Below are 14725 nucleotides of genomic sequence, written 5' to 3'. Positions count from 1 at the left end.
TTTGTGCATCTCTTGCATTTCACCTCCTTATTATCCCAGACTACATGTTAATTATCAGCCAAATAGCTTAGAAGCCTGTAAAGTGAAAATCTGTAGCTTCTTTATGAATACATGTAATCTGTTAGCTAGACAAAATGTTTTTAAGACATGGGGTTTGTGGTGGTGGGTCACAAAAAGAATTCTTGTGCAGAAAATTTGAACCTTCTCACACGCAATTTTCTGAGTTTGCTATAGCGACAGTAGGAATTTTCATCCCAAGTCTCTCCTAGCCCAGATTATTCTCCTGATCACACCTGTTTCTCCAACTGTCTGCTACACACCTCCACCTGCCACCTCAAATACACCTGTCCAAAACTGAGCTCATCATCCTCCCACAAACCGTTCCCGCCCCCAGGGCTCTCTAGCCCAGAGAAAGCCTCCTCTATGGCTCTTTTGTCCTAGAGAAGCCCAGCTGACTCCTCGACTTTCCCTTCTCCTTCGCCCTCACAGTCAATCCATAATGAAACCTATTAAACAGTCATTCTAAATATCAGTTGAATCTATCGTCAGTGACTCCCCTAATTCTATCATGCCACACATGGGTTATAGCCTCCTAATTAATTCCCTGGCTTTGGTTTTGCCACACTCCAATCCGTTCTCCACACTGTAGCCAGAGGGATTGCTGAAAATGCTCATATGCTCACATTACTCCCCTGCTTAATTTCTTTCCATGGTTCCCAGTTGCCAACAGAATAAAGCCCAGATGTGGCCCTGCACGATGTGGTCCTCCCACTCCAGGCTCACCACTCACCACTCTCCCTACCTTAAATTATTAAAGCAAATATTTATTCAGCATCGATTGTCTGCTGAGCACCATACTGGATGCTGTGGAGGTAGTATAGTGAATAAGACCAACAGAGCCTGAGTTCGAACAGAATTTTTAATCTAGGAGGTAAAAGAATCTCTATATGTACCAGACATGCAAAATAGCCTTGGCTCTGTTGCTCAGAAGAACCGTTCTCTATCATCTCCATGCTTTTGCATACATTGCTCCCTCATGCTGGAACATTCTATCCTCTCTATCCCCCATCTCAAATACACACCATTTGCCAGGCATACTCCACCTATTGCTTCACTTCTCAGGCAAGATTCAGTGCTATACTGAAGATTCAGTGGTATGCATTAAAAGATGTTTGCACAACCTGTGCAGAAAACATGCTGGCATGCAGGTTTGTAGTGTTTACCAATTTCTGTGGTACAAATACTCCCACCATGGTGATTTCAAGCTACCAATATGATGTCACTGAACACAGAGTAGCACATCATGATATAATATCTCCCCCTTACAGATATGATTGGTGTAAAGAACCACAATATTTTAATAATCACTATGTTGAATGATTGGTTCATAAAATTCCTGAAAATGTAAGAGGTGGTCTCATGAGCCAGTAAAAGCCAGTGCCAGCACACTGCTGCTCTTCCAAGAAGCTTTCTCCGACTCTCCAAACTGGTTAGCTGCCCTCGTGGGTGCTCCCACCACACTTAGTGCGTTCTAATGTAATTGCCTGATTTCTCATCAGAACCCTCATGAGAGCAGGGACGGGGCTAGTTGGCATATCCCAGCACCCATGTCTTGCCATAGTGGCTCAACAAATACTTATCGAATGGTGAGTTGAATGAACGACACAGAGCCAGGCTGATGAAATTTACATGTTTATGTAAATTCTGCAAAGTGATCTTAAAGAATTGCTTTCAATCTTATAAACAAAGAGCATATGAAAGAATCATTTAACCAGGCCGAGAGAGTTAAGGTTTCTTTCTCTCCATGCTCAAAATATGCTTTGTTCAGTTCCTTGTAACTCCTCCTCACCACTTGGGAGAAAATACCAAGATGTTCTGCTGTTTAAGGAAAACAAACCCTTCAAGGAAAAAAATCATTTTCTTAAGCAAATGGAAAGAATTTGCTTTTAATGAACAAATGATTTTAAGAAGTATGCAACACATCTGACAGATATTCTGGAACCAAGCTGCATAAGCATCAGGAGTAAATTTTTAAAACCTTAAAACTGACACGGTAGCTGGCTTTCAAAAATTGAAGCCAATGAAAAGCAGCCAAAACTGAAACTGATGACTTGACTTGATTCAGTATAACCCAGAATTCTCTTCACAGAATCCTGAACCCATCCAGGGACTTAGAGTTTGCCAGAGAACTTGGCCAAAGGACCATTGTAATCAATCTTTAAGGAAAGAAAAGCATGAATCAGGGAGCAAAGAAAAAGAGGAAGAGACTGAGAGAGGAAGTGAGAGAGAGAGGGAAGGAGGAGAAGATGAGAGAAGAGGAGAGATTGTTCTGAGACATAAGGATGAAAATCTGTTTCCTTAAAAAAGCAATCCATAAAGAAAACTAGCATACTGATTAAAGTTAAAAAAAAATAAAAATGCCTTGATATTTAAACTGTTTGCATAATGAGTATAATAATTTCATATTTTAAAAAAAGTCATTACTAAAACATTTTGAGTTTATATTCAAGAAAATACTTCTTAGGATATTAGCAGAATGCTGTTAGGAACCGGAAAAAAAATGTGCCAAATGAGGCTCTAGGTGCTAGTTTAATCTTGTATCACACTGATAATGTGGCTCTTTTTTGCTACTACTTCAGCGAGGTATATGTTTTTTAATACTTTAACTTATTCACATCTACTTACTAATGATCTGTGGCCCTCCTCCTGCACACCCATGTCGGTGTTCACATTTCACTTCCGCTTTGAGAAAGGGCCCCAGGTCTGTGCTGAATGGAGGCCATTAGGGACAGGGATATGCTCCAAGCCTAGCAAGTGCAGGCACTGCTGCTTACCGTGCGACAGGGTGGGACTGTCAGGAAGGGAGTCTGTAAAACGCCCAAGTGGCTTCTCCTTTGCTACAAGAAAACAGCCAACGCCCGAGATGTGAGCCCTGTTATCTTCGGAACCCATGGCTCTTAGAGCTCACCCACCGACATCAGGGATCCAAGCCTGACCATTTTATACATAAAGTCCTCTGCTCTCTAGTTGGCTTATCAAGCGTAGTGAGCAGCTGCTATCAAATGATCAAGAAATAGGATTTTTTGGCTCTAGTTATCAGTTTAAACAAAGTTGTTGATCTGGTTTTGCTTGAAGTTGGCACAGTAAATGGAGTAAGGGAAATATCAAATGATATTTTTATGTGGACGCATGATTCATTGTGTTTTCTGAAGCCTGAGGAAGAAGTGTTAAATTTTGATTTTCAAGAGATAATCGATTTTTTGAGATAAAGTATATACAACACGTAGCACAGTGAATGTCTGGCCCATCATAGATACTCAATAAGTGTTAGTTTTCTTTCCTATCTTTTCTTTCTCATTACAGAACTCTAGAAGGCTAATTGCCTTCAATAAATATTTGCAAAAGGAAAATTATAACTAAAAATTTCATTTATTCGTAATTCTTTATTCCCGACTTTTTTAAAAACATACTGTGTGCTAGGAACTCTTATAGATTCTGGGATACAGTGACAAACAAAATGTGTAAGATCCTATTCTTCATAAAGCTTAAATCACTCATGTATCACTCTGCATAATCCATAGATTTGATATGTTACTGGTTATTGTGCTATTTAATTACAGATTACTTCAGTTAAAGTAATAATACATCTTTGTACCTCATTTGTTCAGTGTGTTTTCTAAGCATCATGTCATTTTATCTTCACAAATGAGAACTGGGGAGAATGAGAACATTTTACCCCAAGGTCAAACAAGCATAAGGAGAAAGACAGAAGCAAGTACTCCAAGCTTTCATACTCTTATTCATGACCTTTTTTTTTTTTTGTCTTTTTTTTTGGGTGAGGAAGATTGGCCCTGAGCTAACATCTATGCTCTATTTTGTATGTGGGATGCCACCATGTCATGGCTTGATGAGTGGTTCATAGCTCCACACTTGGGATCTGAACCTACGAACCCCAGGCCACTGAAGCAGAGCTCGCAACTTAACCACTATGCCACTGTGCCAGCCCCATTCATGACCTTTCTATTAGACCACAGCTGTCTCTCCTGAAAACAATGGCTCTACTTGGACAAAATATGTTTAGAGCCAGTACAGATATGATAGCTTGTTTCCTTGGGAACAAATAGAATAAATTTGAGTTCCCCAAGTGGTCGTCTAACAAATAGTTCATTCATTAACACTGTAATATAAATTAGAATCTAATAAGTAAATAAAATATTAGTTACTCTCAAAACACCAAGTCCAGTTAAATCTAGGTAGCATTAACTGCTACCTATGTTAATATAAAGGTTAGAGTTCTGTTTGCAAATTTCAAAATGATATGTGAGAATAGCAACATCTTTCCACTATATTAAGAATGCACTGAGGAGTGGTGTGGATCGAGGCTGCCCCAGGGAGAGAAGCCTAAGGTGTCCTGGCCTACATGCCAATCTATATGACCCGATTTATGTCTAAAGTTATATGACCACACAATAACCGGACCCCACTCACACTGATACCATTTTAATGACTTTTTACATGATCTTTCCTTTGTCTAGTAAAAATAAGTCACATACCCACACCTTCTAAATTTAGCACTACCCTCAACACATTGCAGCTCTTCACTGGCCATGGGTCCTGTCCCCGTGCTTACAGCTCTTCACTGCCCATGGGTCCTGTCCCCATGCTGTTCTCTGAATAAAGGGGCACTACTACCAGACCTTGAGAGTCCAAGAAATCTTTCTTTCGACTGCTCAGCTCACCGAGCCCATATCAAGGAGAAACTGAGAAGATGGAATTTTTTTTAAAAAACAGGAGCTGAGACAGGTTGGATCTGTAGTCCTTGCTTCTCATGTGGTCAGTAATGACTTTGGTGAATGTATAACCAACCTGCAGAAGATAAAGAGAAAATGAGATATAGGTATAAAGCTACGGGTGCCTCAGAGAAAGTGCACACCATATTGTTTTATTCTAAGGGAAATAGGTTAAGATGCTGTGATGTTCTTAAAGGAAAAATACTTGTATTTAGAAACCTAAACACAGCACTCAAACCCGATATCACCCACCTCCCTCTCTTTCTTGCCCCTCTGGCATGATAAAATGTCTCTTCTTTCTGCACTTTCTATCTTTAATGTCAGCGTCTTTAATCTCAGAATGCCAACATACTTCTGAGACATTATCTTAGTAAGCCTCTTAAGAGAGAGGATTCATGAGCCAGATATCTTCCCGAAATCCACAGGTTTTGCAAGTCAGCTAGGTGGGAAGGATAAGTCTTTGTACATCTGTAGCATCTGTCTACATTGGGACTTCCAAATACTTTTCTGAATTATCTAATTATCCCTTTCAACATCCCTTGGAGAGAGGCAGGCAGGAGGTAATACCGATTCTGTTTCTTCAAGGAGTAGAGCTAATGATTTGCTCCACAATGAGGTGGCTTAACCTGCAGCGATATCCTCTGGAAACTTCTGTTCTGTTGTAAAGAGAAGACTTTTACTGCCTGAAAATGGTATTTCTTCTCTCGAATTAAAAGTAGTGAAGGGTGGAATGGCTTCACAAATACCTGTAAGTAAGTGCTACTGAATGTGCCATGTCTCCTCTTGGCCAGGTAGAGCTGCCTTACAGTGTATCCCCAGGGTGTGTTCCCTGGAACTCCGGTCTTGTGAGAACGCCCTGGGGAACCCATGGCCAAATAATTTAAGGAAACATTACAAATTCCTTCCTCCCTTTTGACGAGTCAGAACACACGTTAGCATGACGAAGCCCTGCTAAGATTCCTCCTTTAACCTGGACGCAGGGAAATCTTTTGCTTATGTAACAGCTGTTAATAGCCCTGGAAATAATATTTTGTGGAGAACACTTAAGAAACATGAGCACAGACAGTTTTTCCCCTCAAATCTTCTTACTCAGAAAACAAAACTTCTAGAAAGACAATCATAGAATGACATAATTAGCTAATTATTATCAAGCTCTGACTTTTCCAGACACTGGTTTCTGTTTCTCTGCCTTATATATTGCATTTGATCGTCAGAGCCTATCTGTGTGGTGAATAATATTATCATTTCCATTTGACAGAGGAAGAAACTAAGGTTCAGGGAGGACCCTCTGAATGTTGGCACGGCACTGGGCTGTCCTCAGCGCCATCTGCCACCTAGCTACATACTTGCCCTTGGTAAGAGCAACCACTTTCAGGGGATTAAATACCAACTCAGGCTAATGATCCAAATCTACATCTCCAGCGCTGACCGCTCCTCAGAGGAAGACCTCGACCTGCTGACTCTCATTGAACCTAAGGCGCTTCTCCCTATATTATTCCTTGTCAGTTTCTTTCCTTATTCAAAATTTAAAATAAAATTGGGGTACCCAGACCACCAGGAAAAAGGCTCATTGGTCCTTTATAGTAATGTAACCCTGGGCCTTGTGAGCCACAGAACTTTGTCTATCTATATTGCTGCTATAGCAAACTCAGAAAATTGTCTGAGATGGTCCAAATGTCCTGCACAAGAATCCCTTTTGTCACTCACCCTAGGAACCCTGTGTTTTAAAAATATTTTGTCTAGCTAACAGATTGCATGTATTAAAGCTGAAATTATTAATTTTCACTCTGTAAGTCATCCAAGTTACATGACAGATGTATGTTGTTTAAGATATGTTCTCTGCATGATAAGCACACAAGGGTTTTTAATCATTTCCAAGCAAAGACAAGGTGAGTTGATGCTCCGTTCGCCTTTGCAACTGTTCCCTTCAGGTTGTAAAATTCTGAAAAACAGCTCTTGATCCCTAGGCTGGGCACTTCCACACTAAAGGGTCTCTTTTATGACAGTTCCCTTTTTCTAAGGGTATAGTAGAATCTGTGTTGAAAGACCTTCAAGATGCAGATCTTGACATACTGTGGCAGATTTTTGTGTAGGTCTCCACCTTAAGATGGGTTTAGGTGTTGTTTCCATAATAATTAGACGTCAGTGTTTTCTTCATTTGGACCTTACACCCAGCAATTTCTGCACCGAAGCCATCTTCAAAATCCAAACCTGATATAAATAACAGAAACCTACTAAGCTATATTAACTTACCTATGTTCTGTTATTATAATTAACACTCTCCAAGAAAAATTTTTCAAATCAAACAAGTGGTAAGGTTTTCTGTTATGATGAAAGATCTCCCCCAAGGCACTAGTATTCTTTCAGGGCATTTCTTGTTCCTTTGATTAAACTTAAACAAGTGAGTCAGAATTTTCCCAAAAGGTGAATTAAGATCTGTTAACTCTTTCAGTGCCCAGCTTCAAGAAATCTCAGCAAGGCCATTAGTATTGTTTTGCCTTAGGCTTTATACTTTATAAAAGTCAGCTGAAGCAACCTAAAAGAGCACACTCAACAGAACCCTGGAGCCTTGGAAATGTTAATGCCCTCCATCAGCAATGACCTTGCCACTGGGAAGTGATTTAGGCACTTGGGAGAGGAGAGCCCACTATCTTTATCACACTGGCTTACCCCATCAACTTCAGAAATTGTGTGAGAGAAGAATAATCGATAGTGTGTTAAGACCAAGCCTGAAGAATGCCAAGACAAAGTGCGCCTGCTTGCAAAATGCTGAGTTGGAGGAGAACTTTTGAATACAACGAAAGAGAGCTTAGCTGTAGTGGTAAAACCAAATGAATCATGTCTCAAGATTGAATTTGTCATTGAGAATGGCACTCAAGAGCCCTCTGCATACTTCAGTGGAATCCCATAATATGCTTGATGAAAAATGCTTGTTTTAGAGTTAAACGACAGCATCACAAGCAAAACTGGCAGGAATGCATTCTAAACATACACACACAAGTTAAGAGTTAGCTGACATTAATAGTCCCAAAAAGTTTACTGAAAAAAGTAGCTAGTAGTAGAAATAGAAGAAACATAAAGTTAAACTTCATCAAACTTCCTGAAAATGTGACTACATTTCCTGTAATTCTAGTAAAGGGATTATTGCTGGAGAATCAGCAGAGAGTAGGAAGCTTCTAAAAACAGCAAAGGAAGTGTCCCTGCACCACTCTGAGGGAAATCACTGAGGAAAAGACTGGCAGCTCGGTCCCTAAGATCATTACAGTAAAATGTTTGATTTCCCATGGCAACCCTAATTGTGACATGAACAGTTGTCAACAACAAAATTAGAGAAAATTGTCATTATATGGATTTCATCCACATTTGCTTGTCCTAGTTCCATACCATGACTCAAGAGAGTGTTTTCAAAGAATTCTTCCAGTAGAGGTTTTCATTATTCAAAGGGAAGTCACTCAAGTTATTTGGCCTCGTATACTATACATGAAATATATTTGTCACAATAATAAGAATCCCAAACGGATGTTTATTGAACGTCAAATTCAAGTACATGAAAGTGTCTGGGACACAATTCATTTAATCCTGAAATCATCCTACGAAGTAACAATTACAATGCCTATTTTTAACACAGTCAGTTCTCATTATTTATGGTAGTTTTGTTCCATAAAGTCACTGCAAACATGGAATTAGCAAATACTGACCCATTACTCCTGCAGGAAATACGAGATTATGCGCCTACAGGGTTCTAGTCACATTTTCATCAACCAACCAATACATAACCTTGTTTTATGTGTGTTTCTCCTTAAAGACACCTTATTTAATATATATTGTTGATTCATCAACATTGACCTCATGGCCAAGGGTGCTATAACTCACGCCTGAACAAAGTTTATCTAACACACATATTGTCTCCACACAGCACATCACAGCCTTCTTGCACTTAGGAACACGAGACAGCGCTTCAGCAGTGAGCTTGGGGGCCATTTTAAACAGGGAAATTGCCAAGTAAAAACACAAAAATGTGAAAAACATGGCACTAAATGGGCTGCAAAAAGGACACTTGTTTTTAGCATAAGAGCTGAAACAAGAAAGCAGAGCATCACCCTGTTGGACTTCAGTTAGAAAAATGCACATAGGGCAACTCAAAATGTTGCCACTCTTCTCATGTCTGCAAAAGTGCATGAGCATTGATTTGGGAGTGTAGGGGAGGAGGACATTTCCTCTCCCCAAATGGGGGTTCGTCTGGCCAGAGAATGAATTAAATTCACATGAGACAGAATAGCAAGAGAAAATTAAACAAAGTTTATGAGGAACCATGGCCTGGGGCCTTTCTTCCTGAAGGAAGAAAGGGCACCGAAGAAGTGGGGTACACCTAGTGGTTATATACCCCCAAATGGGGAGTTTCACATGTGATTGAAATGTCCCTCCCACAATAGTCACAAGATTGCCCCGTCAGCACAGGGCTTGATGGACACAGCAGGTAGTGGTCTGCTATCTCGGTGGGCGTAGCAGGAGGCAAGTCGATTGTCTGGAGCTGGCCAGTCACAGGTGAGCGCAGCAATCAGTTCCTAGCCTAAGGAAAGATGCTTAATCCTTAAGAAATGCCAGCGTTGGGAGGGGGAGGGAAGTTAGTTACAGGAGGTTACCAGACTAGCACAATAAAATGCAGATTTTAAGTCCTTGCCTTTGGTATTGATTAAGAGTTTTTAGAGAGAAGGTCATCTCCTTTCTTCTTCCTGGTGCAGAGAGGGAGGCACCTTTACAGATAGAGATTTACCTTACAAATGTAAATGTGTCCTAACAAAGGGCAAGTTCCACTCCTCAGAGCCTCCTTCCCTGTCCCAGTTTATCAAAAGCAATCAGCCTCAAATAATCCTGATGCCAAAGAGACATATCTTGGGGTGGCCAATTCCAGATCCCCACAGGAGCTATAAATTAATTTTAGTAAGTAGGCAAATTCACAAATACAGAGTCCCTGAATAATGAAGATTGACTGTATATGTTGAAAATAAGAGTTAGGGCATATAGTCACTCCATACCTAATTCTTTCTGTTATATAAGTGGTTGTATTTGTTTAAATTTAGAGATTAGAGTTTATTAGAGGTAAAAATCCCTTGAAAAAAATGTGAAAGCCATTTCACTTCACACTTCTGTGTCATAATCTTAGGAAGAAACTCATTGTATAACTTTCTTAACCTTTCAATGGTTCCTCCAGGTCTTTCAGGGATGTGGCCAACCCAAGCCTGCGCCAGCCCTCAGATCTGCCCGCTCAGCTCCTGAAAATTTTAATACTCGGTTCAGGCCTTACAATCCTGAGGAAAGACCAACTACTGCTGCAGGCACAAGCTTGGACCGGCTGGTGAGTTCTCTCGGACTGATGACCATTGTGGGTACTTTCTGTTACCAAGGTTATTCTTCAGAAGACATGATGGGATTCTGAAAAAGTTGGTTGTAAAAGTCATCTCATTCTTATATCTGTTCCTGGTCTTAATGAGAATATTGGAAAGTAATGAGATCTTCTTTTTAGTTCATGAATTAGATTATTTAAGAAGTCTTACCACTATTAATCCACTCATGCAATGGCCAAATTTTCAACTTCATATTTCTTCTGAAATATTAATTTGAAGATTAAGTTACTATATCTTCCAGAGATATAATTACAATAGCACGTTATTCTTAGTCATCTGCTTCAGTTATTTATTCAATTATGATAGTGTACTTTTCTTATGACTTCTACTTATATGTAAAGTTTTCTGTTTGAAAGACCTTGCCAAGAGACCCTAAATCAATGTTACTACCATTTTTTTCTTTTTTGTGTCTTTAAAAAATTGGAATCCTTAGAAATAGTCATTCTTTGATCCATTTAAATGTGTGTCAGGGGACTGAATGATATCTATCATCAAACCAATTTAGTGGAAGAATACAACCATAAACACAGTAAACACAATTTTTAATATTTCAAAATCACATTTTGCTATAAAAAATGAGAAGCTCATAATTTCAAAGAAATACTGCCCGATTATTTTCAATGTAATTTATGGTACTATAAACAATTTATATACCTATAATTGTTAGTGCTGTTAATGTTTCTTTGCCAATTATCTTGATGTAAAATTAACAGATAAAAACCTTAAGGTCATCAAACAGTTGAACTGTATCTGAGTGTCTCATATAAACTCAGACCTCAAGGGTTTCTAGTTATGAAAATACTTTTGTTAGTCATTGTTATAAATCACTTTATCATTTTAGTTAATATCCTCCTACAGTGTAAAACTCATAAGGTTGAATTGGTTGAGTTTGGCCTCAAAGTGAGGACTTCAGCATTTCTCTCTATAAAAATCAAATGCACTTACAACATAAAGACCTATCCACAAAGTGTCAAAGTAAAGGGATGAGTGGAGTTGTTAACAGCTAAATTATGTTATAAATTTGTTGCTGTTTATTAGCAAATAAAACCCCCTCTTCAGTGTAGGTCTTGGAAAAGGAATCATCCGGGTAATTGCTTCAACCTACTTTACTTGGTTCTATCTATTCTCTAGTCACAGTTTCAGGAAAAGTTTTAAATTAGTCACCTTTTTTCTTTTAAACAACCAATTAGACTCTGCCAAACTATTAGCCAGTTGTTTTAAAGAGATGATGGTTTTCATTAGATTCCATTGTTTGGGTTTTTACTTTACAAATTCCTTTGTATGTCACAATCTTTTGAACTAGAGCACAAATGGTGAGTATGGGTTTGATCTCTCTTTTTATTTTTTTTTTTCCATTTTAGTTAGCTCTAAATTTGTTATTGGAACAATTCAGGCTTTTCAGAATTTTCATAAACTTTCATTTAAGAACTGGGGCACAATGTAAGATGGATAAGATCTGGAGATCTGCTGTGCAATATTGTGACTATAGATAACAACACTGTATTATACACTTAAAAAACTGTTGAGGGTAGATCTTATGTTAAGTGTTCTTACCACAATAAAATTAAATATAAAAACAAGTGGGGTGCAATATGCACTTAGTTAAAATTGCACTGAATTTGAGCAATATAATGATACTATGACTACTAATTAATTTTTTTCCCTTTGGAACAGAAGCACAGTTTTCTCCCCAGGAGAGATACACACACAGACTCAAACAGGAGAAGTCGCATAAGCAAAATATGTTTTTCAAGACAGTAGTATTTACACAATGTAGCACAACCTAAATAGAGCATCAACACTTTGAGAATTTCACGTTTAAAATCTGATAAATATGAAAATTGGAATTTGAAACTTTTATAAGGAAATTTCACTGAGGATCTTCAAAATGCCCCAAATATAAAGATCTTGAAGAGTCTTGGCAAATAGCAAACTGATTTAGGATCTTCTATTTTATGCACCTCCCCCAAAAAAATATTTAATCAATTTTTTCTGGAAAGAATTAGTCATAGTTAATCACATGATCATGAGTAAAACCAAGGACCAGAGGCAGTGGATAAGGGTCAGATTCAGTGCATAGGAATTTAAATCAATAAGCCGATTTTATTCTAAAATGTTCTCTGACTATTTGTAATACTTACATCCTCATAGTTGTGGCTTCAGTCTCTGTAAGGGAGAATAGCGGTTTTACTAATTTTCTTTTGAATTAAATTGTGATTCTTTCCCAAATTGTAAGAATTAGTAATTTGTAATTCACAGTCTGCCATAAATCTACCTGGAGCTACTTTCCCAGCTCCTAAGAGCAAGGGTCTGTTTCCACATCAAAAGGATCCATACAAGGTTATTCTTGAGGACACAAGCTAGGCCAGAAGCTAACATCAGAATCTCTGTTTGTGGCTGTTGCTCCCCTAAGGCAGTCTTCTCTTTGACGGTTCAGCATAGTTCTGAATAGTGGAAAGGTAGAGCAGTTACGTTGGCCAGACTGTGCTGTGCAACAGTCAGGCAAATCATCTTCAAGATGCATGCACTGGTGAACTCTGATGGGTCTGTCATACATTAGAGCCTATTTTGACTGTTTATAAATAAGTCTCATGTTACCTACTCCTGTTTTAATTTTCCCCTCAAAAGATTTATAAGAAGCATTTGTCCCAGAAAAGCATTTGTCCCAAAAGACTTCCCTTAATCTTTCTAAGCTTTTCAGCAGAGAAAAATGCTTCAAAGGACAGCATCAAAAAAATATCCCAATCACCCCACCTTTACCATGGGAAAATAACGATAAAGCTCTTAGAGAGTTGCTTCTTACCATCGTTTGAAATCAGTACCTGTGCTATTAACTTTGGGATCTGTTGGTAAATGTTCTTATATCAGTTATGGTAAAGCTATTTTTTATGTGAACTGGTAGTTAACGGGGTTTGTTTTAGAGATAAAGCTCCTAACCCCAAGCGGGGTAAAGTGCTGCTAAAAGTCATATAAAATAATTGAAAACAAAACAAAACTCTCTCTTAAAAATATATCAATTCCATCATTTAACCTCTGTTATATTTAGAAGGAACTTATAAATTATTTTATATCACTAGGGAACATTTCCATTGGTTTCTCTAAAGTTACATGGGCATAAAAAGCAGTTTAGATAATCAGTAACTTTCAGACATGCTACCCTAAAGTTATTTTTATTACCCAGTAATGAATGAATACATTTGTATAAATTCAGCTGCTGATGGAAAGCTGGCTCATAAAAGAATATCGCAGTCCTTACTGCCAGCAGCAGGGTGATTTGTTGAAGATACAAACACCATCAACTAATTTGGTTAACACACTCTTCCCACCATTATATGTCTCTTTCCTGTTACCAATACTCACCCCAGCAGCCCTCTGTCCCAGCCAACTGTTACTGAGTGTTAATTAAATAGGCCAGAGGTGATTATTTGCAAGAGATTGATCTCTTCCTTTTTTCTTAAATGTATACTCCATGAATTTTCTTAAATATCTCATGTAAAACTGACTTTTTAAAGAAAATTCTTCTAGAACTTCACTGGAAGAACAGAGGGTTAAAATAAATCAACATACAATAGCTCGGTTTTTAAGGCCTGAGCACACAGAGGTATTTCAGATTATCTTCTGTGAAGGCAATTCATTGTACAGCTCAGGAAATTAGAACACAACATGCCATACAGCTCCTGGACACATTTGGGCAGGAAGGGTCTGTATTTACTCCAGCTCATTTAGAAGAGCAAAAGTGTACTTTAAATTGTGGGTCTTAGAGGAGTATATTTTATAAAAGTAAATTCTTAAAAAAAGTCCAGACTTGGAAGTTAATTCATCAAGTTGGTGATGAGTTAGACCAATGAATCTCCAGTAAGTATTCAACATTTTACTGTGTGCAGACTTCTCATGTGGTCCACTGGTCTTTCTGAGGGAGTTTGGAGCGGGGGTGGGTGGAATGCCAGCCTATAAAGCTGAACATTATACCTGTGCTGTGCTGTTATGTATAGAATAATCTCTCTTTCTTTTTCCTTTAAATTTGTTTTCCTCTTGCTTCCCAGAGGATTGTGTGGAGGACAATGCAACATAGTGTAAGCTTTGGTCTTATTCTTTCTTTCATCCCCATTTGTCTTTGTACGATCATTCTGGAGAGTTACTCAGAAATTCCACCTCCACTTCCCCTTTCCAAATTGTCTAGAGAGCGAATTGAACACTGCGCATGACCAAGGGGTTTAATAACTTCCTCTCTGCTTGGTGTTTATGGTTAACAAACATTTTGGTATTCTTTTCCAATGGCAAGATTTTCAATGTAAGCTTGGTGTAACACTAGTTCATTTGGTGGCTGATTTAAATTCTATCCCAATATTCAGGCTATGTTTAGTCTGCCTGAAAAACTAGCTCTTTCTCCATAGAATATATTGGCTTTTTTCTTCTTGTGCTGAGCAAATAATTACCTAGCTAATAATAACAAACCAACATCAGCTTTCATGCATAAGGAGCTAATTTTTCCATTAGCTGGGGCATACAGAATTTAGGGGGTCAAGAAAT

At 38.4% G+C, this 14725-nt stretch overlaps 1 protein-coding gene across 1 annotated transcript in view; it reads left to right on the top strand.

Annotated features, from left to right (window-relative positions):
* The window catches only part of GPC6 (glypican 6), a 1014472-nt gene that overhangs the window by 916981 nt on the left and 82766 nt on the right, over positions 1-14725 (top strand). The window contains exon 6 of the mRNA XM_046664883.1: positions 10003-10146. Within this exon, the coding sequence (XP_046520839.1) occupies positions 10003-10146 (144 nt within the window). The remainder of the gene's footprint in view (positions 1-10002; positions 10147-14725) is intronic.

The sequence above is a fragment of the Equus quagga genome, chromosome 6 (assembly GCF_021613505.1).
Source record: "Equus quagga isolate Etosha38 chromosome 6, UCLA_HA_Equagga_1.0, whole genome shotgun sequence".
Lineage (NCBI taxonomy): Eukaryota > Metazoa > Chordata > Mammalia > Perissodactyla > Equidae > Equus > Equus quagga.
The sequence above is the reverse complement of the archived record's forward strand: the minus strand, read 5'-3'. Positions and strand labels throughout refer to the sequence as shown.